Raw genomic sequence first — 24,690 nt, 5'->3', positions numbered from 1 at the left:
TGGCGCCGGCTTTGGCGCCAGTCGGTGGACATCCCGCCGTTGGGGGAGAATTTTGCCCATGATTCCTAACCTTTCACCTTCTCAGATAACCACTCTATTTATATGGCCAGTTTCTGGTCAATGGTAACCCTCAGGATGTTGATTGTGGCGTTTCTGCAATGTTAATGCCATTGAGTGTCAAGGGATGATGGTTAGATTTTCCCTTGTTGGAGATGGTCATTGCCTGGCACTTGTACGGCATGAATCTTACTTGCCCCTTGTCAGCCAAAGCCTGGACATTGTCCGGGCCTTGCTGCATTTTGACATGGACTGCTTAAGTGTCTGAAGAGTTGTGAATGGTGCTGAACATTTTCAAATCATCAGAGCACATCCCTACATCTGACATTGTGTTGGAAGGAAGATCATTGATGAAGCAGCTGAAGATGGTTGAGTCTAGGACACTAGCCTGAGAAACTCCTGCAGTGATGTCCTAGGACTGAGATGACTAACCTCCAACAACCACAACCATGTTCCTTTATGCTAGGTATAAGTCCAACCAGTGGAGAGTTCCCCCTCTGATTCCCATTGACTCCAGTTTTGCTAGAGCTCCTTGATGCCATACTCGGTCAAATGCAGCCTTGATGCCAAGTGCAGTCACTTTTCCTTCACCTTTGAAGTTCAGCTCTTTTGTCCATGTTTTAACCATGTCTGTAATGAGGTTAGGAGCTGAGTGACCCTGGCGGAAGACAAACTTAGGGTCAGTGAGCAGGTTATTGCTGAGTAAGTGCCGCTTAATAGCACTATCGATGACCCCTTCCATCACTTTGCTGTTGATTGAGAGTAAATTGATAGCGCAGTAATTGGCCGATTGGATTTGTCCTGCTTTCTGTGCACAGGATATAGCTGGGCAGTTTTGCACATTGCCGGATAGACATCAGCGTTGTAGCTGTACTGGAACAGCTTAGCTAGGGGTGCGGCAAGCTCTGGAGCACAAGTCTTCGGTACTAATACCGAAATATTGTCAGGGCCCATAGCCTTTGCAGTATCCAGTGCCTTCAGCCTTTTCTTGATATCATGCGGGGTGAATTGAATTGGCTGAAGACTGGCATCTGTGATGCTGGGGTCCTATGGAGGAAACCGAAATGGATCATCCACTTGGCACTTCTCGCTGAAAATATTGCAAATGCAACAGCCTTGTCTTTTGCACATATGTGGTGGGCTCCTCCATCATTGAGGATAGGGATATTTGTGGCGCCTCCTTCTCTAGTGAGTTATTTAATTGTCCATCACCATTCACGACTAGATGTGGCAAGACTGCAAAGCTTTGGTCTGATTCATTGGTTGTGAGATCGCTCATCTTTGTCTATCATTTGCTGTTGTTTGGTAAGCAAGTAGTCCTGTGTTGGAGCTTCATCATGTTGACACTTTATTTTTTTGGTATGCCTGGTGCTGCTCCTGGCATGCTCTCTGCATTGAACCAGGGTTGATCCCCTGGTTTGGTGGTAATGGTAGAGTGGGGGATATGCAGGGCCATGAAGTTGTAGATTGGGTTGAATACAATTCTGCTGCTGCTGATGGCCCACAGCGCCTCATGGATGTCCAGTCTTGAGTTGCTTCATCTGTTCTGAATCTATCCCATTTAGCACGGTGGTAGTGCCAACATGATGGAGGGTACCCTCAATGTGAAGGTGGGGCTTTATGTGAACCAGGATTGTGTAGTGGTCACTCCCCCCGATACTATCATGGACAGATGCATCTGCGGCAGGCAGGTTGGTGAGAATTAGGGCAAATATGTTTTTCCCTTTTGTTGGTTCCCTCGCCATCTACCGCAATCCCAATCTAGCAGTTGTATCCTTTAGGGTCCAGCCGGCTCGGTCTATGGTGATACTACTGAGCCACTCTTGTTCATGGACATTCAAGTCCCCCACCCAGAGTACATTCTGTGCCCTTGCCATCCTCCGTGCTTCCTCCAAATGGTGTTCAACATGAAGAGTACTGGTTCATCAGCTGAGGGTGGATGGTACGTGGTAATAAACAGGAGGTTAACCTGGTGCTATGAGACTTCATGGAGTTCAGAACTGATCTTGAGGACTCCCAGGGCAACTCCCTCCCCGACTGTATACCAGTGTACTGTCACCTCTGCTGGGCCTGTCCTGCCTGGCGATACGACAAACCCAGGAATGGTGATGGTGGTGCCTGGGACATTATCTGTAAGGCATGAACATAGAACATAGAACATACAGTGCAGAAGGAGGCCATTCGGCCCATCGAGTCTGCACCGACCCACTTAAGCCGTCACTTCCACCCTATCCCCGTAACCCAATAACCCCTCCTAACCTTTTTGGTCACTAAGGGCAATTTAGCATGGCCAATCTACCTAACCTGCACGTCTTTGGACTGTGGGAGGAAACCGGAGCACCCGGAGGAAACCCACGCAGACACGGGGAGGACGTGCAGACTCCGCACAGACAGTGACCCAAGCCGGGAATCGAACCTGGGACCCTGGCGCTGTGAAGCCACAGTGCTATCCACTTGTGCTACCGTGCTACCCTTATCTGATTCTGTGAGTATGACTACGTCAGGCTGCTGCTTAACTAGTTTGTGAGACAACTCTCCCAACTTTGGCGCAAGCCTCCAGATGTAGTAAGGAGGACTATGCAAGGTCGATAGGGCTGGCTTTGCTGTTGTTATTTCCGGTGCCTCAATCATCATATGAGGAATCTGACAACAAAATCCTTAACTACTGCTTTTTTTATTAGCACGCCAATGATAACACAATCTTAACACTCTGCATTATGCTATATGCTCTTGTGTGTTCTAGTGGAAAAGATACTTGAGCACATGGCATTAATTTACATAACGAGAACATCTACAGACCAGAAAGGAATTGAGTGTCATAATAACTCAGTGTCAGTGAACTCAGTGCTTGATGCAAAGTGAAACTAAACTCAATGTCAAAGATCAACCCATAGTCAACAAGGATAATTTATGGTTTGACTCCTGGCAGCATTGCCAAGCTCGTAGCTTTGAATAATAATCATTTTGTTTACAAATGATAAGCTCATGGCTCGAACAATGTAATTCTTTGTTTTCATACTGTTATGGGCCAGGGTTTGGAAAACTCCAAAGTATATTATGGCGTTCACCTGACGTAACTGCTTATTGATTTTGGCTATGATGAGCACAGGGGCCTGCCTTGTTTACCTGTGTTATGCTCCTCGTGCTCAATGTGGGAGTTCAGGGACGCGGCCGATGCCCCTGACTCCTTCATGTGCGGGAAGTGTGTCCAGCTGCAGCTCCTGTTCGACCGCATGACGGCTCTGGAGCTGCGGATGGACTCACTTTGGAAGCATCCGCGATGCTGAGGAGGTCGTGGATAGCACGTTCAGTGAGTTGGTCACACCGCAGATTAGGATTGGTGAGGGAGACAAGGAATGTGTGACCAAAAGGCAGAGAAAGGGAGTGTCTCAAAATGGAGAAAGGTGACTAGTGGTGTTCCACAGGGATCCGTGCTCGGACCACTGTTGTTTGTGATATACATAAATGATCTGGACGAAGGTATAGGTGGTCTGATTAGCAAGTTTGCAGATGATACTAAGATTGGTGGAGTTGCAGATAGCGAGGAGGACTGTCAGAGAATACAGCAAAATATAGATAGATTGGAGAGTTGTGCAGAGAAATGGCAGATGGAGTTCAATCCAGGCAAATGCGAGGTGATGCATTTTGGAAGATCTAATTCAAGAGCGGACTACATGGTCAATGGAAGAGCCCTGGGGAAAATTTATGTACAGAGATCTGGGAGTTCAGGTCCATTGGATAGAGTGGTCAAGAAGGCATACAGCATGCTTGCCTTCATCAGACGGGGTATTGAGTACAAGAGTCGGCAGGTCATGTTACAGTTGTATCGGAGTTTGGTTAGGCCACATTTGGAATACTGCGTGCAATTCTGGTCGCCACATTACCAGAAGGATGTGGATGCTTTAGAGAGGGTGCAGAGGAGGTTCACCAGGATGTTGCCTGGTATGGAGGGTGCTAGCTATGAAGAAAGGTTGAGTAGATTAGGATTGTTTTCGTTGGAAAGACGGAGGTTGAGGGGGGACCTGATTGAGGTCTACAAAATTATGAGAGATATGGACAGGGTGGATAGCAACAAGCTTTTTCCAAGAGTGGGGTTGTCAATTACAAGGGGTCACGATTTCAAGGTGAGAGGGGGAAAGTTTAAGGGAGATGTGCGTGGAAAGTTTTTTACGCAGAGGGTGGTGGGTGCCTGGAACGCTTTGCCAGCGGAGGTGGTAGAGGCGGGCACGATAGCATCATTTAAGATGCATCTAGACAAATATATGAACGGGCGGGGAACAGAGGGAAGTAGATCCTTGGAAAATAGAAGACAGGTTTAGATAAAGGATCTGGATCGGCGCAGGCTGGGAGGGCCGAAGGGCCTGTTCCTGTGCTGTAATTTTCTTTGTTCTTTGTACCTTTCCGGTGTTGTTCAACAGACGTCTTCGGTGCTTTTAATCAAAAAAAAACAAGCTTTATTCTCAGAGTTTCGTTAACATCTGTATAAACACACAGCAAGAATTTTTATCAATTACAAACATAAAGATCCCACACAGCTACAGCAATCTGTGTATAACCCTTAATGAATTCCCCCTTAACTGTTCCAATTCAATAACAAAATCCAAGTAAAACCAGAAACCCCCTTTCAAAGGCGTGGCCCAGCACACGGCACTCTCACTGATATAGGACTTGTTATTGGTACTCGGTCCCCCTTTTCAAACGACATATTTGAATTCCTTCCAGGAATCAATTATCTCTTTTAAGTTACCAACAGTCTGGAAACATCTTTCAAAATGAAGATAGAGAAACACTTCTTTCAACCTGTGCAGTTCAGACCAGCCGAAAAAAAACCAAAGCGAAAGTAAAAGTCCACAGAGCCACAGCCCAGCTCCACCTATACAATGACATCACTGAAGCCATGTGATAAGACAAAAACCTTTCTTAAAGCCCGAATCGGGCCTGGCGCCGCTCCCGCGATTCTCCCGGAGAATCGCTCACATACATATTATGTGGCGCAGCTGGGGGGGCCATTGCCAGTGGCCCTCCCAGCGATACTCCGGTCCTGATTGGCTGAATTCCTGACGCCGTGGTTCTAACCATATCTGGCCGGTCGGGACTCTCGCGCGACAGCTACGGACTCAGTCCGCGGCTGCCCTGGTGGGGGGGGCGGAGGGATCAAGCACTGGGGGGGGGCCTTATGGGCGGCCGGGGCGGTGATCGGGCGGGTCATATGGAGCGACGCGGGGCAGATCAGTGGGACCTTGTTTGTTGGTCCAGGTCCGCCGGCTGAGTCCGCCATCGTGTTCAGCTGGAGGCCGCCACAGGAGGCCGCCGCCGTGCGCATGTACGCACTCGGGACCGGAAGTGCAGGGGCCCGTATTCGCAGCCAAAACTGCGTGAAGCTCCCCAGGTCCCTGCCAGCCCACTGCAGGTAGGTGAATAGGTCTCTATTTTTGTTAGGAAAGTCTGGAGTGAAATGCCTGTGTTTTTATGCCGGCGTGGAGGCATAGGCCCATTTTTGGAGAATCTATTAGTTCCTATCCTGCATTTATAGCTCCCCGTGTTGGATTCTCCCACAAGTGAGACCATTCTGTCCACGTCTACCTTGTCCAGCCCATTCATAATTTTAAAGACCTCTATCGGGCCTCCTCTAAGTCCTCTGTTTTTGAAAGTAAAATGCCCCAACCCAACCTGTTCAATGTTTCACAATAGCTCACTTTAGCACCTTTTGGTCTACACTTCAGCATTATAGATTTGGTCATCTCGCTTCCCTTTGGAATGTTTGTGTGTACCTCGAGAGCACCCAAAAGACTGAATTCCACCTGTATCTGGGATATTTCTCCCTGCATTTGATGTCTGTTTTCTCTCATGCTCTGTCTCTCTCTCTTTCTCTCCATAGGCGTACCCCTGGGTTTCTGGTATCGGACAATAAATATTTGCTTATCTGTGGCCGGGCTTCTGAAACTTTTAAAGTCTCACAGTTTTAACGCTCTCGCAACCGAGAAGTCTTTATGCCGCAAGCAGGCTGGGTGGCTTGGTGAAACCTTTACCAGGTTTAACCAATTCCTGCAATTTCTCTTCCTAGCCAAACGATGTATTGTTTTGGAGACGTTCATTTCCACCTTGCCACCAAAAGCAGAGCTACCAATGACAAAACGATGTTGTGACTGTTTCTTCACCTGCCACCAGGAATAGGCAGATGTCTGCATTAAGCTGCAAGACGCTGTGCAAATTTCTCCCCCCCTCTGCCCCCCCCCCACAATGTTTTATACATCTCAATTTGAAATTAATTGCCCCCTCCCTCCCCCACACACACACTTTTCTATCTATTCCAGTTGCTGATCAATGTGTGTAATTCATTTTCTCACGTAAGTTCCTTTTAGGCACCAATCCCTTAGACATATGTCAAGAACTTATAATGAGAAAAATTTAATTTTGTTAATGGGAGCCGACTTGCTTGTGAGCAATTACCTTCTCTTAATCCTCTCTGGGCTTAAATAATGTTGGCTCCATAAGACATAGGAGTAGAAGTAAGGCCATTCAGCCCATCGAGTCCACTCCACCATTCAATCGTGGCTGATTTCAACTCCATTTACCCGCTCTCTCTCCATAGCCCTTAATTCCTCGAGAAATCAAGAATTTATCAACTTCTGTCTTAAAGACACTCAACGTCCCGGCCTCCACCGCCCTCTGTGGCAATGAATTCCACAGACCCACCACTCTCTGGCTGAAGAAATGTCTCCTCATCTCTGTTGAGGGTCCTAGTCTCCCCTGCTAATGGAAACAACTTCCCTACGTCAACCCTATCGAAGCCATTCATTATCTTGAAAGTTTCTATTAGATCTCCCCTCAACCTCCTAAACTCCAATGAATATAATCCCAGGATCCTCAGACGTTCATCGTATGTTAGGCCTACCATTCCTGGGATCATCCGTGTGAATCTCCGCTGGACCCGCTCCAGTGCCAGTATGTCCTTCCTGAGGTGTGGGGTACAAAATTGGCTCGACAATATTACAGTAGCAGGGTCGTTGGGGACCTCGGGATGGGTGATCGTGGCCCTTTGTGAGTTACTCCAGTCCCAACTAAGGGCCCCAGGCTCAGGGTTCTGACATGTTCGGGAGGGAGTTTCAGGATTGTGACCCAATGACACTGAAGGAACGGTTATATATTTCCAGGTCAGAATGGTGACTGGTTCGGAGGGGAACGTGCATATGGTTGTGTTCCCATGTATCTGCTGCCCTTGTCCTTCTACGTAGTAACGGTTAAAAGCAAATTACAGCAGATGCTGGAATCTGAAACAAAAACAGAAAATACTGCACAATCGCAACAGGTCTGACAGCAGGCTTTGACAAAGAGTCATCCAGACCCGAAACGTTAGCTCCCTTCTCTCTCCACAGATGCTGTCAGACCTGCTGTGATTGCCCAGTATTTTCTGTAAGTGATAAGAGGTCGCTGGTTTGGAAGGTGCTGTCAAAGGAGACTTGGTAGTTGCTGCAGCGCATCTTGTAGATGTTGACGAGGGCGGCACGGTGGCACAATGGTTAGCACTGCTGCCTCACAGCACCAGGGACCCAGGTTCAATTCTGGCCTTGAGTGACTGTCTGTGTTGAGTTTTCACTTTCTCCCCGTGTCTACGCGGGCTTCCCCTGCGTGCTCTGGTTTCTTCCCACAGTCCAAAGATGTGCCGGTTAGGTGGACTGGCAATGGTAAAAATTTGCTCCTTGGTGTCCAAAAGATGTGCACGTTAGGTGGAGTTTTGGGGTTACAGAGATAGGGCAGGGGGAGTGGGCATAGGTAGGGTGCTCTTTCAGAGGGTGGCCACAGAATCAAATGGTCAAACAATCTCCTTCTGCACTCTAAGAATTCTATGATTCTATGGTACAAATTGCTGCTATTGTTTGTCAGTGGTGGAGGTTGTGAATGTTTAAGGTGAGGATGGTTGTCAATTAAGCTAGTTGCTTTGTCCTGGATGGTGCTGAGTGTCTTGAGTATTGGAGCTGTACTCATCCAGGCATCACACTCCTGACTTGTGCCTTGGTGGACAGGTTTTGGCGAGTCAGCAGGTGAGTCACTTTCCACAGAATTCCAAGCCTCTGACCTGCTCTTGTAGCCACAGTATTAATATGGCTAGTCCAGATCAGTTTCTGGCAACAGTAACCCCCAGGCTGTTGATAGTGGGAGACTCAGCGATGGTAATGCCATGTCAAGGAGAGAAGGCTGAAATCCCTCTTGTTGGAGATGGTCATTGCTTAACACTGGTGTGGCATGAATGTGACTTGCCACTTATCAACCCAAGCCTGAATATTGTTCAGGTCTTGCTGCGTTTAGACATGGATGCTTTGGTATTCGAAATGAAAATCGCTTATTGTCACAAGTAGGCTTCAAATGAAGTTACTGTGAAAAGCCCCTAGTCGCCACATTCCGGCGCCTGTTCGGGGAGGCTGGTACGGGAATTGAACCGTGCTGCTGGCCTGCCTTGGTCTGCTTTAAAAGCCAGCAATTTAGCCCTGTGCTAAACAGCCCCTCGAACACAGACTTCACAAATGGTACTGGCCAGTGATGGGAATGGAGGCAGAAATCTTTGAATCAGGTTCTATAGACCATTTTCATAGCATGACCGGTGTGGATCAATCCTGCATCCGGACAGGAATATCTGGTGGTGTGACTCTTCTCTGCACTAATGTCAGAACATGAAGTCATCCCGTTTCTTGGCAACCAGCATTGGGCCTAACGTTCAGACCAGCGCGGTGGATTTACTATAACTTGTTTTTGCTATTTTGATTTAATACGTTGACATTCTCTTTGTTTTGCATTGCTGGACATGTTGAGCATTGAGTTCATGAAGTCTCTTTCCACTTCATCCTATGCTATTTCAACATCATTCATGGAATACATATGGTGCCTATTCTTCTCTCTCATGTACAGCACGTCACATTTGCCTATCTTAAATTTCCGCTGCTATTATCCATCTAACTTATGTATATTGCTTATCTCATCCTGTAATAACCCGGTTACTGCCTCTGAATTTGCATGACTGACGTGAAGTTAAAAGAATTCTGGTCTCAACACTGTGCCCTGGGAAATCACACTGAGTACTTCTCGATCCTCCTACAAAACTCATTCTTATCCATTTACTTCAACCTTTCAGCCAATTTCTTGAACATTACTGTTAGGATACTGAACCAGACCCCAACTTTTGTTAGAGTGCCGGATGAGAACCCCAAACAATATTTCTATTTGTAAAACCGTGTGGAAAGGATACTTTAACCCAGGCATGAATAATAGGGATCTTTTATGTTAAAACAAACTTTAATTTAAACACAGAATTATCCACATTACCATTGAAGAAACAGATTTACAACTATCAGTTAAACAGTTCTTAATTACAATGAAAGACTTAAACCTATTATCTATACCTGCCACTAATTCCAATTAAACAACTCAGTACAGTTCAAATGCCACTTATAAATAAAGTTAACAAAGCAAGTTACTTGCTTAGTTGTTTGGAGACTTATGGAGAGAGTTTCTTTCTAGGGCATATCCACACTTCTGCTCAACCTAACAGTATTTGGCAAAACTGCTGTTCAATTTAAAATGCTGTAACAGACTACAAAACCGCAGGCAGACCTGGCTCATCCCATTAATTACCTCACCTGTAACCCAATATGTTCCATGACCTGCTTCGCTCCGACTAAAAATCACTCCCTCCGAAATTATCTACACTCCAGAGAATCTCCAGCAATCAAAACAGGAGTCCATTAGGCCTTTATCTGGAACCAAGTAAGTGGTTGGAATGAATGATTACCTCACCTTTTACGACTCTTGCAGCTTTCGACACGCTGCTTGTATGTATTTTAAACCAGGGTTTTTAATAACATTACTGGCACAAATATGAAATATCATATATAACAATTTCTAAATTCATCACATTACCAGGTTTTACCCTGAACCGATCTGGCTTTGAGTTTAGCCAATGGACCTTCCGATGCAATTTATCAGATGCTGAAAGAACAGCAGGGAGATCTCTGGCATCCTGGTCAACACTCTTTCTTCGACCTCGATCATTGCATATGAGGCTCTTTGCACCATTTGAAGGATGTGAATGGTGCTTTATAAACTGAGACTGGGGACTCCATACGTTGGGAATCATGGCTGCAAATATTGTTCTTGCCACTTGGTGGTGTCTTGGATTGAATTAACATTTCTGCATGTATTTTTTTTTAAAAAAGTCTCCTTTTTTTCCTGTTTCTTAAACATCACCATTTGAGATTTAGTACCGTTCTCGCTTTATTTTCTGAACAGTAAATTGTTCCCTGGGTTTTCATTTCAAATATCCTCCCACCTCTTTTGTCCCACTTGAACAAAGTGATTGCTTCCTATCTGCTGTCAAAAGAATAAAAAAAAAATGAAGCAGTCATTAGATCCCATTTTTTTTGTTGCACAAATACAGAAAAGAAAATTGTGACCATGAGCACCCTCCTTGGCGTAGGACTTTGTGTATTGTAGGATTTTTGCTGCCCATTGCGCCTCTGATTTCCTGAGGGAGCTAAGACTTAAGTGGAGAATCCAAACTCTGGGAGCCGTGCCTTATTAAATCGTGCCTTACCTAACCAATAACCCTGTGCAGGAGAGCAATTGGATGGACAGAGTGGCTGCTCCTGAACAAGTAGCTGCACTGTTTGTTGTCCAGTAGCCAATGTCAGCTGTCCCATGAGCATTTCCCCAATGATACATATATTTCCCCTTCTCACAGAGGGAGATTCCCTCCAGTGCTGTACAGCAGAGGCTGAGAACTGAGGGAATCAGACATACCCCATGGGTAGGACAGCACGGTGGCACAGTGGTTAGCAATGCTGCCTCACAGTGCCAAGGACCAGGGTTCGATTCCAGCCTTGGGTGTGTAGTTTATACGTTCTCCACGTGTCTGCGTGGGTTTCCTCTGGGTGCTGCAGTTTCCTCCCACAGTTCAAAGTTGCGCAGGTTAGGTGGATTGGTCGTGCCAAATTGCCCTTTAGTGTCCAAAAGTGTGCAGGTTAGGTGGGGTTGGGGGAATAGCGTTGGGAAGTGGATTCGTTCAGAGGGTCGGTGCAGACTCGATGGGCCGGATGCCCTCCTCTTGCACTGTAGAGATTCTATGAATCCTCCACACCCTTCACTTTAATTTGATACAACAGATATATATGACAAGCTGTACTTTGATAATGTGATTCGCTACAATTTCTGCTTTGCTTTCCTCCCAGTGATTATTTTCCAATTCACAAAATGCGAAATCTGGACTTCAATTACTTTCTGGTTGGCAAGGAGAGGCTTACCTGCTGCAGAGTAGGTCAAACATCGGTCATCTCTTTGGAGAATGGCAGCTACATTGAATATGGATCTAGTGGAGGTACGAGATTAGGAGAGGGACTAGCCAGTTATCAGGGTAAAGCTGTCTTGCTATTAAGACTTGGACTATCCATTGGACTTTAACCTGGTGTTGTAAGACTTCATACTGTGCTCACCCCAGTCCAACGCCGGCATCTCCACATCATTGCTATTAAGAGGCATTAAGGAGACCCTGAAAGATTGTTGTTTAAAGGATATCATATTCGACTCACAATTATATCTGCATTTTGTTCCCCCAGAATCTCTGTGCTAATTGGATCACTAAAGAAAAGCTCTTAAAGGCACTATTAACATTGATTAACACACACTAACTGGTCAAACATGGGCTGCTTTTCAGCACTGTTAATAGTTCAGTCATTACGGTAATTTCTGGGATGTAGTTAATCCTTCATTTTTTCAGCATTGCAGATTTAATTTAATTTAAAAAAAAATTGACTATGCAATCCATTAAGCTGTCCTAAGGCCACATTATTGTTTCATAGACTCCCTGCAGTGCAGAGGGAGGCCATTTGATCCACCGAGTCTGCACCGATCTCCGAATGAACACGCTACCTTGGCCCATGCTCCCACCCTATCCCTGTAACCCCACCTAACCTTTTGGACACGAAGGGGCATATTAGTGTGGCCAATCCACCTAACCTGCACATCTTTGGACTGTCGGAGGAAACTGAAGCACCCGGAGGAAACCCACGCAGACACGGGGGAGAACGTGCAAACTCCGCACAGTCACCTGAGGTTGGAATCGAACCTGGGTTCCTGCCGCTGTGAGGCAGCAGTGCTAACCACTGTGCCACCATGTTTGGATTAAAAGTTTTCGAAACATTTTTCAAATGGAGAGAATGTCAATGGGCAGCGAGACGCCAAAGACACAAATTTGAGATGAGTATTATACAGCTGCAGCGCAACATAGCCTCTCAATACCCAGATAGGCCAACTCTTTCACCTTGCTCGAGGTGAGTCATGAATATTTTTGAGAAATAAGGAATTGAACAAGATGGTGAAGGATGGTTGATCGAATTGGGGTCCATGTGAGAAAAGACAGGCTTCTTTCAAATCTCCTTTTCCAATCCTAAAAAGAATCCAATGTTCTCATATGTCTGAGAAACGGTTGTGGGGCTGATGTTGCCTTCCCCTTTGAGGGGGAGAGCTGACTGGTGCTGATTTACCCTGAGGATCACCACACCTCAGACGAGGGGCAAGGCTGAGAAGGAAGACCTTGATGAATAGCCTCCTGCAGGGATTCTCCGTCGGCGGGATCCTTCGCTTTGCCAGCAGTGCACCCACTTCCGCGGGTTTCCCGACGGCGTAGGGGTGGCCACAATTGGGAAACCCCATTGGCTGGCTGCGGGAACGATAATCCCGGAAACCCCCCCCCCTGGAAAAAGGGGCTGACGGGATGGAGAATCGCGGCCCTCATACCGGTACAGGACTTGAACCCGCGCTGATGGCCTCGCTCCGCATCACAAACCAGCTGTCTAGCCAACTGAGCTAAACCATTCCCTGGAACAGTAAAATAGCAAGTGCAATATTTTTACAATTTTCACAGCTGCCAGAGGAATAGGAATTCAGATTTTTAAAGTGTTTCCATTGTTAATTAAGCATGTACATAAATAATAAGTATAGTTGTTAATTTGTATGGAAATAGCCCAATTACACAATGGCACACACAGCTATTATGAAAGGATTATGAGGATTGTTTGTAAAAGTCATGAGATGAAAGGACAATTGATTTGAAAACAGAAGCTTCACTTCGATTTTCCGTTGCTCCTGCTTGCAGCAAGTCAAGCTAACACTCTTTGTAAATACATGGAAAATGCTGAATAAGTCTTCCGATAGTGGGCAAAATCACTTGTTTCTTTACACAGTGGTTGCTTTCTATAATAAGAATGGAAAATTCTGGATAAACTCTACAGGTCTGGCAGCATCTGTGAAGCGAGAAACCGAGTTAATTTTTTGAGTCCATCAGCCCTTCTACAGAACTGAAGTGGGATAGAAATGCGATGAATTATATACTTGGAGAGTGGGATGGGACAGAATATTTTTTAAAATATAAATTTAGAGTAGCCAATTATTTTCCTTTTCCAATTAAGGGGCAATTTAGCGTGGCCAGCCCACCTAACCAGCACATCTTTGGGTTCTGGGGGTGAAACCCCCGCAGACACGGGGAAAATGTGCAAACTCCACATGGACAGTGGCGGGGTGGGACAGAATGGAATTTTAGTGATAGCACAGTGCTCAGGAGAGAATGCCAAATATGTCATAGACATGAGACAAAGGGGCAGTTAATGGTGCCATTAGGGACTGAAGAGTGTTAGTCGTTGTGGTAGTCACCACTGATGTATATATTAGGTGCTTTGTGGTAAGGCCCTGTACTACAGGTACGGGGGTAGTTCCCTGCCTGCTGGCTCCGCCCAGTAGGCGGAGTATAAATATGTGTGCTCCTCGTACGGCAGCCATTTCGCCAGCTGCTGTGGGAGGCCACACATCTTAGTGTAATAAAGCGTCGATTGCATCCAACTCTCGTCTTTGTGTAATTGATCGTGCATCAGTAGTGGCAAAGGTAGGAAAGCAGAATGTGGCAATAGAAAACAGAGGTCAGTGCTCAGTGGGAGCAAAACAGTGCAGTGGCCATGTGGGGGACGGGTGCGTAGCATCGGCACAAGCCAGGGGAACTGAGTAACAGAAAACAAAAGAGGGAGTCAAGATAATAATCTTTATTATTATAAGTAGGCTTACATTAACACTGCAATGACGTTACTGTGAACATCCCCTAGTCGCCACACTCCGGCGCCTGTTCGGGTGCACAGAGGGAGAATTCAGAATGTCCAATTCACCTGACATGCACGTCTTTCGGGACTCGTGGGAGGAAACAGAGCACCCGGAGGAAACGCACGCAGACACGGGGAGAACGTGCAGACTCCGCACAGACAGTGACCCAAGCAGGAATCGAACTCGGGTCCCTGGAGCTCTGAAGCAACATTGCTAACCACTGTGCTACCGTGCCGCCCATAGAGGTTCATAGCCTGAAGTTGTTAAACTCAATGCTGAGTCCAGAAGGCTGTAATGTGCCTAATTAGAAGATGTGGTGATGTTCTTCCAGTTTGCGTTGGGCTTCACTGGAGCATTGCAGCAGGCCGAGAATGGACATGTGGACAGGAGAGCAAGTTATTCAACAACCTGAAACAATTGGGCAAGCAATCCTTAGCTCCGTTTAAATTTCTCCTTTGCTCTCTTGTTTCTTTTTCCCTTCTTGTGGTTTGACTCGGTGTCAATTAAAACTCACTTTCATAACCGTATCACATCTCGTTCCTCAGCAATTCTTCCCGGCTCAGACTTATTTTGTATGGATTCCAGCTTAAAATTGTCTTGCGCATCCTCCTTGATCTCTACTACCTCTGATGTTCAGCATCTTTTGGATAGTGTGGAAAGCGACACTGCATCTCACATCAAAGGAGACAGATAATTCTAGCCATGCAAGAGATTTTTTGCTGCAGGTTAAACTATTAAATTGATGTAATAATAAATTGGACAATATACAAAAGCAATCAGCGAAGGTAAGGTATTAATCAGTATTGTAAAGTAATAAAAATTAGAGACTGAGTCCAAAGTGTTCATCCAAACCAATCCCTTTGAACAGTTCTTGTAGCACTGGAACTGAAGCACAACTCAGCCAGAAAGGTGAAAAAGAAAGGATGAAGAGGCGTCTCTCGAAAAGAGAAACGTTATGATCCCAGTAAGTGACCAACTTAAAGGAAATACCGCAACAGAATTTCTGGCTGTAAGACTTTTACTGGAACAAACAAACTGAAAATAGCATCAATTAAATATCACTTATAATAATAATAATCACTTATTGTCACAAGTAGGCTTCAATGAAGTTACTGTGAAAATCCCCTAGTCGCCACATTCCGGCGCCTGTTCGGGGAGGCCGGTACGGGAATTGAACCTGCGCTGCTGGCCTTGTTCTGCATTGTAAGCCAGCTGTTTAGCCCACTGTGCTAAACCAGCCCCTAATTGGTAGTGAACTAGTACTCTAAACTACAGAAAAGTAATCCCCTCTTTAACTTTTAACACAACCGAAAACCTCGCCCCACCATTATACTTTCTGTTTCCCCTCCTCTGGCAGAATAACAGTTTCACAAGAAGCAGTCCAACATCTCTCCCAGATTCCAATGGGTTCACATCACACCCTGTTACCATTTCACTGAATGGTAACAGGGTGGCAAGGTGACACAGTAGTTAGCACTGCTGCCTTACAGCACCAGGACCCAGGTTCAAATCCAGTGTTGGGTGACTGTGTGGAGTTTGCACGTTCTCTCCATGTCTCCGCGGGTTTCCTCCTAGTGCTCTGGTTTCCTCCCACCATCCAAAGGTGCGCAGGTTAAATAGATTGGCCATTCTGAACTGCCCATTAGTGTTCAAGGATGTGCAGGTTAAGTGGGGTTATGGGAATAGGGTGGGAGAGTGGGCCTAGATCGGGTGCTCTTTCAGAGGGTCGGTGCAGACTCGATGGGCCAAATGGCCTCTTTCTGCAATGTAGGGATTCTGTGATTCAGTGACTGTGGAGCGGTGGAAGCAGAACCGAATATCTTCGAATCAGATTGTCACGGGATCCGTTGCTTTGACCAGAGACCATCTCTCCTCGTGCATCCTCCTTCAGTAACTCACAGAATGCAAGAATTCGCCCAGTCTTATTTCCTCAGCTGACCACGCAAGTTTCAGTTCTTTGTCTTTCTGTATAAGACCTCTCTCTCTATAACATCAACTGGGATCGTAACAACACTCACACATAAAGTATCGTTGAGGTACTGGTTTATGGAATTTTATTCACAAGCAGTGTCTTCAGAATGGGAGGTGGCAATTTGCTACGTAAACATTGAAAGTTCTTGAACTAATCATCAATTATCCATTATGCATCTCTATTGGATCCCAGTCTGCACAACACTGGAATCTCTGGAGCCAACAGTTGTTTTCCTAACTGTATTTTTGGAGGGGGGCGGGGTGGTGGGTTTGAGGTTGGGACAATGTTTCCAAAGCCAGCTTAATTTAGACTCAAGCACCCTGATGCTATTATGTCTCCGGCAGGTTATGTGAAGTGCTCAATCTGGACCCCAGGCATGTACTTATTGCGGAAATTGTCTTCACGAACATCGGCGGAGCTGCCACCGCAGTTGGGGATCCACCAAATGTCATCATTGTCTCCAATCAGGCGCTACGAAATAAAGTAATACAATTCTTTTCAACTTTGTTAACATGGATGATGAATAATTTGTGATGACGTGACCTGCAAAATCTGCTGTGTTTCAGGGATGGAATTTTTAAAAACTATTTAGTCATTTCAAGCTGGTGATGCAGGACCCTGTGAATTCCAAGGGTCAAGGAGTGTAAATTAATCTTTCACTCGATATTTATTGTATCGGTGTTCACTCTACCTAAGCTTTAACCCAAAAGTATTACAGGTATTTAACTAGCCACACAACTGGATAATTTATTCCAGTCCCCTAAATTAAAAGACAGATTTTGACACAGCTTATGCTTTGTGATGATTATTGATCCAGCTATTTAAATTTAAAGGATAAGGAATGACTACTTCCTTACTCTTGTCTGCACCCAGCTTACTCACTCTTCCAACTTCTTTCATCCCTGTGGGCATTTGCCCCTCCCAAAGATTAATCTATTTTCTCTTTCACTGATCTTCTGGCTGTGTATTTTCAGAATTGACTATTTTCTTTTCGGATTCCAGTTTATTTTCCCCATCTTTTTCATTGTCCATCGTGGTTAAGAGAATATATGTATGTATGGCAGCTGAACCTTCTCGAATAGCTAAGAATAGGTCACTTTAATTGTGTTCCCTGTAACGTATGTCGAGTAAGTCACATACAAGTCTTTGGCATTGAGAATGTTTTCTTAGTTTTATTTCCATGTTTTGTTTCCATTTTAAAAAACATTTATTCTGCCCAACGTTTCTTTTTCCATTCGCAGATCTTACCAAAAACCCCATTTAGTCAGCAAACACTCAATTAGTGTGTTTCACTGTCCAGATTTGTAGTATTCAAAACGTTACGTCGGTCACAGCAATAGACTGTTTGGATTTCAGGGAGCATATTATGCAGCTCTGTACTTGGTGTGCGGTTTATTCTGCTCGACAAATGTAGTGCTGGCCGAAAAGCATTTTCCTTGGAATTGACATTTCTGAAGCCATCATTTAAGCCCGGAGTCAAGGGGCTGATTTTAACTCCCCGTCAGAATTCTGGTTTTGAATGAGTCGAAATCTCATCCAAGGTCTGATTTTACTCCACTCCGGAATCAGGTTGAACCCTGATCCTGGATTAAGCACTGGTGTGAATTTAGATTGTACTCTGGCCATTCACATTCACTTCGAATTCACGTGGCATTTTACTGAACATGTTAAAGTAAACTGGTGGCCACTTTTACTAAAATAAGAAAAGGAAGACTTGCATTTCTATTACCTTTTTCACAGGCAGCACGGTGCCGCAGTGGGGTTAGTCCTGTTGCCTCACGGCACCGAGGTCCCAGGTTCGATCCCGGCTCTGGGTCACTGTCCGTGTGGAGTTTGCACATTCTCCCCGTGTTTGTGTGGGTTTCGCCCCCACAACCCAAAAGATGTGCAGGGTAGGTGGACTGGCCACGCTAAATTACCCCTTAATTAGAAAAATGAATTGGGTGCTCTAAATTTATATTAAAACAAAAAAAAAATTACCTTTTTCACAACTGCCAGATATCTCTTTACGGCCAATGATGTTCTTTTTGAGGTCTAGTCACTGTTTTAATGTGGGAAATACAGCAGCCAATTTGCGCACAGCAAACTCCAACAACCAGTAACATGTTTATGGCCAGATAATCTGTTCTATTTTTTGTCATGTCGATTGTGGGATCAATATTGACCAAAGTACCAGGGTTAACTCTGCTGCTCTTCCTCAAAGGAATGCCATGGGACCTTTTACATCCTCTGGCAGACAGGGTCTTGATTTCTTGTCGCATCCAAAAGACAGCGGGCGGAATTTTCCGGGCCCCCACGCATGAGTTTTTCATCGACGGGAGACAGCGCGCCATTTGCTGGTGGCAGGATTCCCTAGTCCCATCAATGGGTATTCCATTGAAGCCACCCCATGTCACCAGAAATCTATGGTATGATGCCGGCGGGATCAGAGAATGCCGCTGTCAGCGAACGGCCGGTGAATTCCGGCCAGCAACTCCAACCATTGCATTCCCTCCGTACTGCCGAGTGTCAGTATTGGTTTTTGTGCTCAAGCGCTGGAGTGGGATTTGTACTCAGAACCTTGTGATTTGGAGATGAGAGTGCTACCAGCTGAGCCCCAGCTGATACACAAGGCTAAACCACGTTCGTATGAACATCTTCATGAGTTCCTTTGTTGTGTTATATAAGATGGATTTTTGCCTGTGCTGAGCTTTTAACTTGTATGCTCTGTTTCTGGAAAGGACATGTGGAGACTAAAAAGCTTAACAGTCCAAACCGGTGTTTTTCTAAACTGTCATGAAATTAGAGTTCAGAAAGTCTTGATGTGGTAGATTTCACAAGGTCCAAAGTGTTTATGATGAAAGCACTGAAGTGAATTTACTTCTGTCATCTTGTCTGAAAGTGAGGGGAGTCATGAAAGAGGTGAAGGTAAATGATGTTTGACACCACATTGATTGGGGCTTCCCTCCCTCTCTGGGTAAATTGTGGTTAAAACCCTGTCTTGAGTTTTTGCACAGACGGCGAGGAGTTTACCCCCGATGAGTCGACTGTGCTCCTTGTTTGAGTGCACAGAGCCCTTGCATTTAGTAACTGACCTGCCTTCCAGCCATTCTCAGTGTGTCGTTTTCATGAGGAGGTTAATGTTCTTTTGTTCTCACACATGTAGAAGGTGTAGCACTTATAACCTGAAGGCTTTTGATTTCATGGAATGAAAACAGAAAATGCTGGGAAAACTCAACAGGTCTGGCAGCATCTGTGGAGAGAGAAAAATTGTTGATGTTTCTTCAGGGTGACAGAGAGGGTGAAATGTGATGGATTTTATACAGTTGGAGTGGTAGAGTAGGTGGAATACAATAGAAGCCAGGGATAGATGGAAGCTTGAGAGAGATATGACAAAGATATGACAAGATATGAGGAGATATGACAAGAGTTATGCACATCACCAAACATCTGTCCTGGTCCACCCACGTCAACACTATCACCAAGAAAGCACAACAGCACCTATACTTCCTCAGGAAACTAAGGAAATTTGACATGTCCACTCTGACTCTTACCAACCTTTACAGATGCACCATAGAAAGCATCCTATCTGGTTGCATCACAGCCTGGTATGACAACTGCTCGGCCCAAGACTGCAAGAAACTTCAGAGAGTCGTGAACACAGCCCAGTTCACCAAATGAACCTGCCTTCCATCCATTGATTACACCTCCCGCTGCCTGGGGAAAATGGACAGCATAAACAAAGACCCCTCCCACCCGGCTTACTCACTCTTCCAATTTGTTCATGGGGCAGGAGATACAAAAGTTTGAGAACACGCACGAACAGATTCGAAAACAGCTTCTTCCCCACTGTTACCAGACTCCTAAATGACCCTCTTATGGACTGACCTGATTAATACTACACTCCTGTATGCTTCACCCGATGCCGGTGTCTATGTATTTACATTGTGTACCTTGTGTTGCCCGATTGCCCTATTATGTATTTTTGTTTTGTCATGTGAGGGTACCCTTAAGAAATGAGTGTTTAAGAAATGTACCTTTAAGAAAAGGGTGCTTATCAGTGATGTCAGAGTGTGGGTGGACCTGAGCTTTCTGTCAGCTTTTTACTTTCGTTTTAGGCTGTTTGCTGCAGGGTGTGTTTTAGTTTCGTTTTCAGAGCTGGATAGCTGCAGTCACAGCCAGAAGATGTATGAGTCTCTCTCTCTGCAATCTGAAGATTGTAAATCGATCCTTTGGTGATTTAAAACAAATAACCACTCTCAGTAGTGACTTTAACCTGATGTGCTTTGTTTTAAAGGTTATAGATGTTAAAAGGACAGCTTAAGGATTACTTAGTGTTGTATTCTTTGGGGGTTATATTTCAATTGATGGTTGCTAAGATGTTCACTGTATGTTTTAAAAAGGTTAACTTGAGTTGATAGAATAAACATTGTTTTGCTTTAAAAAATACTTTTCCATTTCTGCTGTACCACACCTATAGAGTGGGCCGTGTGCTCCCCATACCACAATCTATTAAAAATTGTGGGTCAGGTGAACTTCATGATACACTTTGGGCTTCTCTAAACCCTGGCCCATAACAAATTGGGGGCTCGAGGGGGATAAAAGTATAGCTATTGGATTGGCTTAATGAACTTAAAGACAGTGAGTGGTGAGCATATTGTGGTTGCTTTTCAGGTGTGGTATTTTAGTTTAAGTAGGGAGTTGTGGACAATGGCTCTTTTAGAGCCTCTGAAGTTTTTGGGGGTGGAGACGGTCACACGCAGCACCTTACGGACAGAGACTGAAAGCAGACTGTTAGATTTGGCAAAAACATTGCAGTTAACATTACCTGACAAAATGCGAAAAGATGAGGTAATTATGGCAGTGGCTAAGCATTTAAAGTTGCCTGAGATACAGTTTGACTCATTGGAAATGGCATAAATTCAGTTACAAATTAAACAAATGGAACATGTGAAAGAATTAAAGCAGCTTAAATGCGAAAGAGGGGAAAAAGAAAGAGAGAGAGCAGAAAAAGAAAAGGAAAGAGATAGAAAGGAAAAAGAAAGAGAGAGAGATGAAAAAGAAAAGGAGGGAGAAGAAAGGAGAAAAGAAAGAATAGCACTAGCAGAACAAAAAGAAAGAGAAAGGGAGATACAGATCAGGTAAAAAGATAAAGAGAGAGCGTTTGAACTTCAGAAAATGGCCATGAAACATGACAGTCAGTTAAAATTGGCAGACGTAAAGGGAAACGTACAGTTGGATGATAGTGATGAGGATAGTGAGAAAGAGCATCAAAGTCAAAAGCTTGGTGGGAATCTATTTAAATATGTCCAAGCAATGCCAAGGTTTGATGAGAAGGAGGTAGAACCCTTTTTCATTTCATTTGAGAAGGTTGCTAAACAAATGAAATGGCCACAGGACATGTGGGTGTCACTGATTCAAACAAAGTTGATAGGTAGGGCTCGTGAAGTGTTTGCATCACTACCGGAGGAGATATCTGAGACGTATGAGGAGGTGAAAAAATCCATCTGAGGTGCATTTGAAGTGCCTGAAGCCTTCAGACAAAGGTTTAGAAATTTAAGGTAATAATTTGGTCAAACATACATGGAGTTTGAAAGGATCTAACAGAGTAATTTTGATAGGTGGATAAGGGCTTTGAAAATAGACCAAACGTATGAAGCTCTCAGAGAAATTATACTTTTGGAGAAGTTTAAAAATTCAATTCCTGATGTAGTGAGAACTTATGTGGAAGAGCAGATGGTTAAAACTGCGAGGTTAGCAGCAGAAATGGCAGATGTTTATGAATTAGTTTATAAATCAAAGCTTGGTTTCCAACATCAGTTTCAGCCGGTGAGGGATAGAAACTGGGGACATGAGGAATACTCAAGTGGTAAAGGTAAAGGTGATCTGATGGTAGATAATAAGGAGCGTGTACCTCAGACTAAAAAGGAAATCCAGGAGGGTGGAAAAGACATGAAAAGTTTCAAATGTTTTCACTGTAATAAACTAGGCCGTGTAAAGTCACAGCCTTGGTGGTTGAAGAAAGACTGGGAAGGCTGATGTGGTAAAGCAGGATAAAACAGTGGGGTTTATTAAAGTGGTAAAGGAAAGCCCAAGTGAAGCAAAGGAGGGGCAAAAGATTGTACAGCCTGATCAAGAGGTGATTGATAAGAAGGTGCCAGATCTCTTTAAATAATTTACTTGTGTGGGTAAAGTTTTCTCATGTGTATCAGGAGGAGCAGGTAAAGAAGTCACAATTTTAAGAGATACGGGAGCTAGTCAATCTTTAATGGTAAGAGAAGAGGAGTTATGTAGTTTGGGAAGAATGTTGCCAGAAAAGGTGGTAATATGTGGAATTCAGGGTGAGAGGAGTAGTGTTCCATTATATAAGGTAAGGTTGGAAAGTCCAGTGAAGAGTGGTGAAGTGGTAGTAGGAGTAATAGATAAACTATCTTGGCCATGAATGCAGTTTATCTTGGGTAATGATATGGCTGGATCGCAGGTGGGAGTGATGCCTATACTGTGGTTGATAAGCTAGTGAAAATCAGACAACTGAAGTGTTGAAGGACGAATATCCTGGGATTTCCGGATTGTGTAGTAACAAGGTCACAAAGTCACAGGTTAAGATAAGAGGACAAATCAAAGAGTGAAGATGAATTGAAGTGCAATTATCAGAAACGATTTTTGATCAGATGGTTGAAAAAGAACAAGAACAGGTGGAGGATGTGGCGGATATTTTTAGTTCAGGAAACTTGGTGGAGTTACAACAGAAAGATGTAGAAATAAAACGGATGTATCAGAAAGCATACACGGAAGAGGAATCTGAGAGTATACCAGGTGTTATTACCGTAAAAGTGATGTCTTGATGAGAAAATGGAGACCTTTACATATGCAGGCAGATGAAAAGTGGGCAGAAGTTCATCAAGTAGTATTGCTGGTAGGGTATAGAAAGGAGGTGCTGTGAGTGCACATGAGGTACCAGTGGGAGGTCATTTGGGAATAAGGAAAACTCAAGCTGAAATCCAGAAACATTTATATTGGCCTGGACTACATAAAGATGTAGTTAAATTTTGTCAATCATGTCACACATGTCAAGTGATAGGGAAACCTCAAGCAGTGATAAAACCAGTGCCCTTAATACCCATTCCAGCATTTGAGGAACCTTTTACAAGGGCCCTAATTGATTGCGTAGGACAGCTTCCTAAAAAGAAAAGTGGGAATCAATATCTTTTGACTATAACGGATGTGTCTACTAGGTTTCCGGAGGCCATTTGAGTACGTAATATTACAGCTAAAAAGATTGTGGAGGAGTTACTTAAATTCTTTACTCGATATGGACTACCCACAGAAATACAATTGGATCAAGGATCAAATTTTACCTGAAGGTTATTCAAAGAAGTTATGGATAGCTTCTGGCTATCCATAAACAATTTAAACCAACTGCGTACCATCCAGAATTGCAGGGAGCGTTAGAAAGGTGGCATCAGACATTAAAGACAATGTTGAGGGCTTATTGTCACGATTATCCAGAGGATTGGGGTAAAGGAATTCCATTCGGACTGTTTGCAATTAGGGATGCACCGAATGAGTCAACCAAATTCAGTCCTTTTGAACTAATTTTTGGTCATGAGGTAAGAGGACCACTTAAATTGATTAAGGAAAAATTGGTGAGTGAGAAATCAGAACTTACATTATTGGATTACGTGTCAAATTTTAGGGAACGATTAAATAGAGCTAGACAACATTTGAAAGTTGCACAAAATGTGATGAAACGGGTAGCGGACAAGAAATCATAAGTTCGTAGTTTTGCCAGTGGAGATAAAGTTTTAGCATTGTTACCAGTGGTAGATGAGCCTTTAAAAGCTAGGTTCTGTGGCCCTTATCAGATTGATTGCTCCACTGATGGACTTGCTGAAGAAATGTCAAAAATTCCAGTGGACAGTGGAGTTTCAACAGGCATTTGACTGCCTGAGCACTGTGATAACCAATGCTCCTGTGGTGGAAAATTACAAGGGACTCTGTGATCAGATTGAACTAAAGTATCTGACTTTAAAGAGAAATGCCGCGCCGTAGAGAAATGAATGGATGCAGGTTCAGTTGGAGGGACAAGAACAAAAATTGACTATATTATTATACCTGTTCGCGTGTTATGTTTTTTGAAACAAAAATGTATATCTACTGTGTGCATTTCTTAAAGGATAGTGAAAAGGTGAAAAATGAAACCATCTTGACATTGATGGTTTATTTTTTTTTCTTTAGGGGGGTGTCATGTGAGAATACCTTTAAGAAATGAGTGTTTAAGAAATGTACCTTTAAGAAATGGGTGTTTATCAGTGATGTCAGAGTGTGGGTGGAGCTGGGCTTTCTGTCAGCTTTTTACTTTTGTTTTTGGCTGTTTGCTGCAGGGTGTGTTTTAGTTTCATTTTCAGAGCTGGATAGCTGCAGTCACAGCCAGAAGGTGTATGAGCCTCTCTCTCTGTAATCTAAACACCGTAAATCGATCCTTTGGTAATTTAAAACTAATAAACTGCTCTCAGTAGTGACTTTAACCTGATGTGCTTCTGTTTATA

General features: G+C 44.3%; 1 protein-coding gene across 2 annotated transcripts in view; it reads left to right on the top strand.

Annotated features, from left to right (window-relative positions):
• Nucleotides 1-24,690, top strand: part of oca2 (oculocutaneous albinism II) — a 690,248-nt gene that overhangs the window by 377,493 nt on the left and 288,065 nt on the right. For both annotated transcript variants that reach the window (XM_072477223.1, XM_072477224.1), the window contains exon 14: nt 16,507-16,645. In XM_072477223.1, coding sequence (XP_072333324.1) covers nt 16,507-16,645 — 139 coding nt within the window. The remainder of the gene's footprint in view (nt 1-16,506; nt 16,646-24,690) is intronic.

The sequence above is a fragment of the Scyliorhinus torazame genome, chromosome 15, assembly GCF_047496885.1.
Source record: "Scyliorhinus torazame isolate Kashiwa2021f chromosome 15, sScyTor2.1, whole genome shotgun sequence".
NCBI classification, from domain to species: Eukaryota; Metazoa; Chordata; class Chondrichthyes; order Carcharhiniformes; family Scyliorhinidae; genus Scyliorhinus; species Scyliorhinus torazame.
The sequence above is the reverse complement of the archived record's forward strand: the minus strand, read 5'-3'. Positions and strand labels throughout refer to the sequence as shown.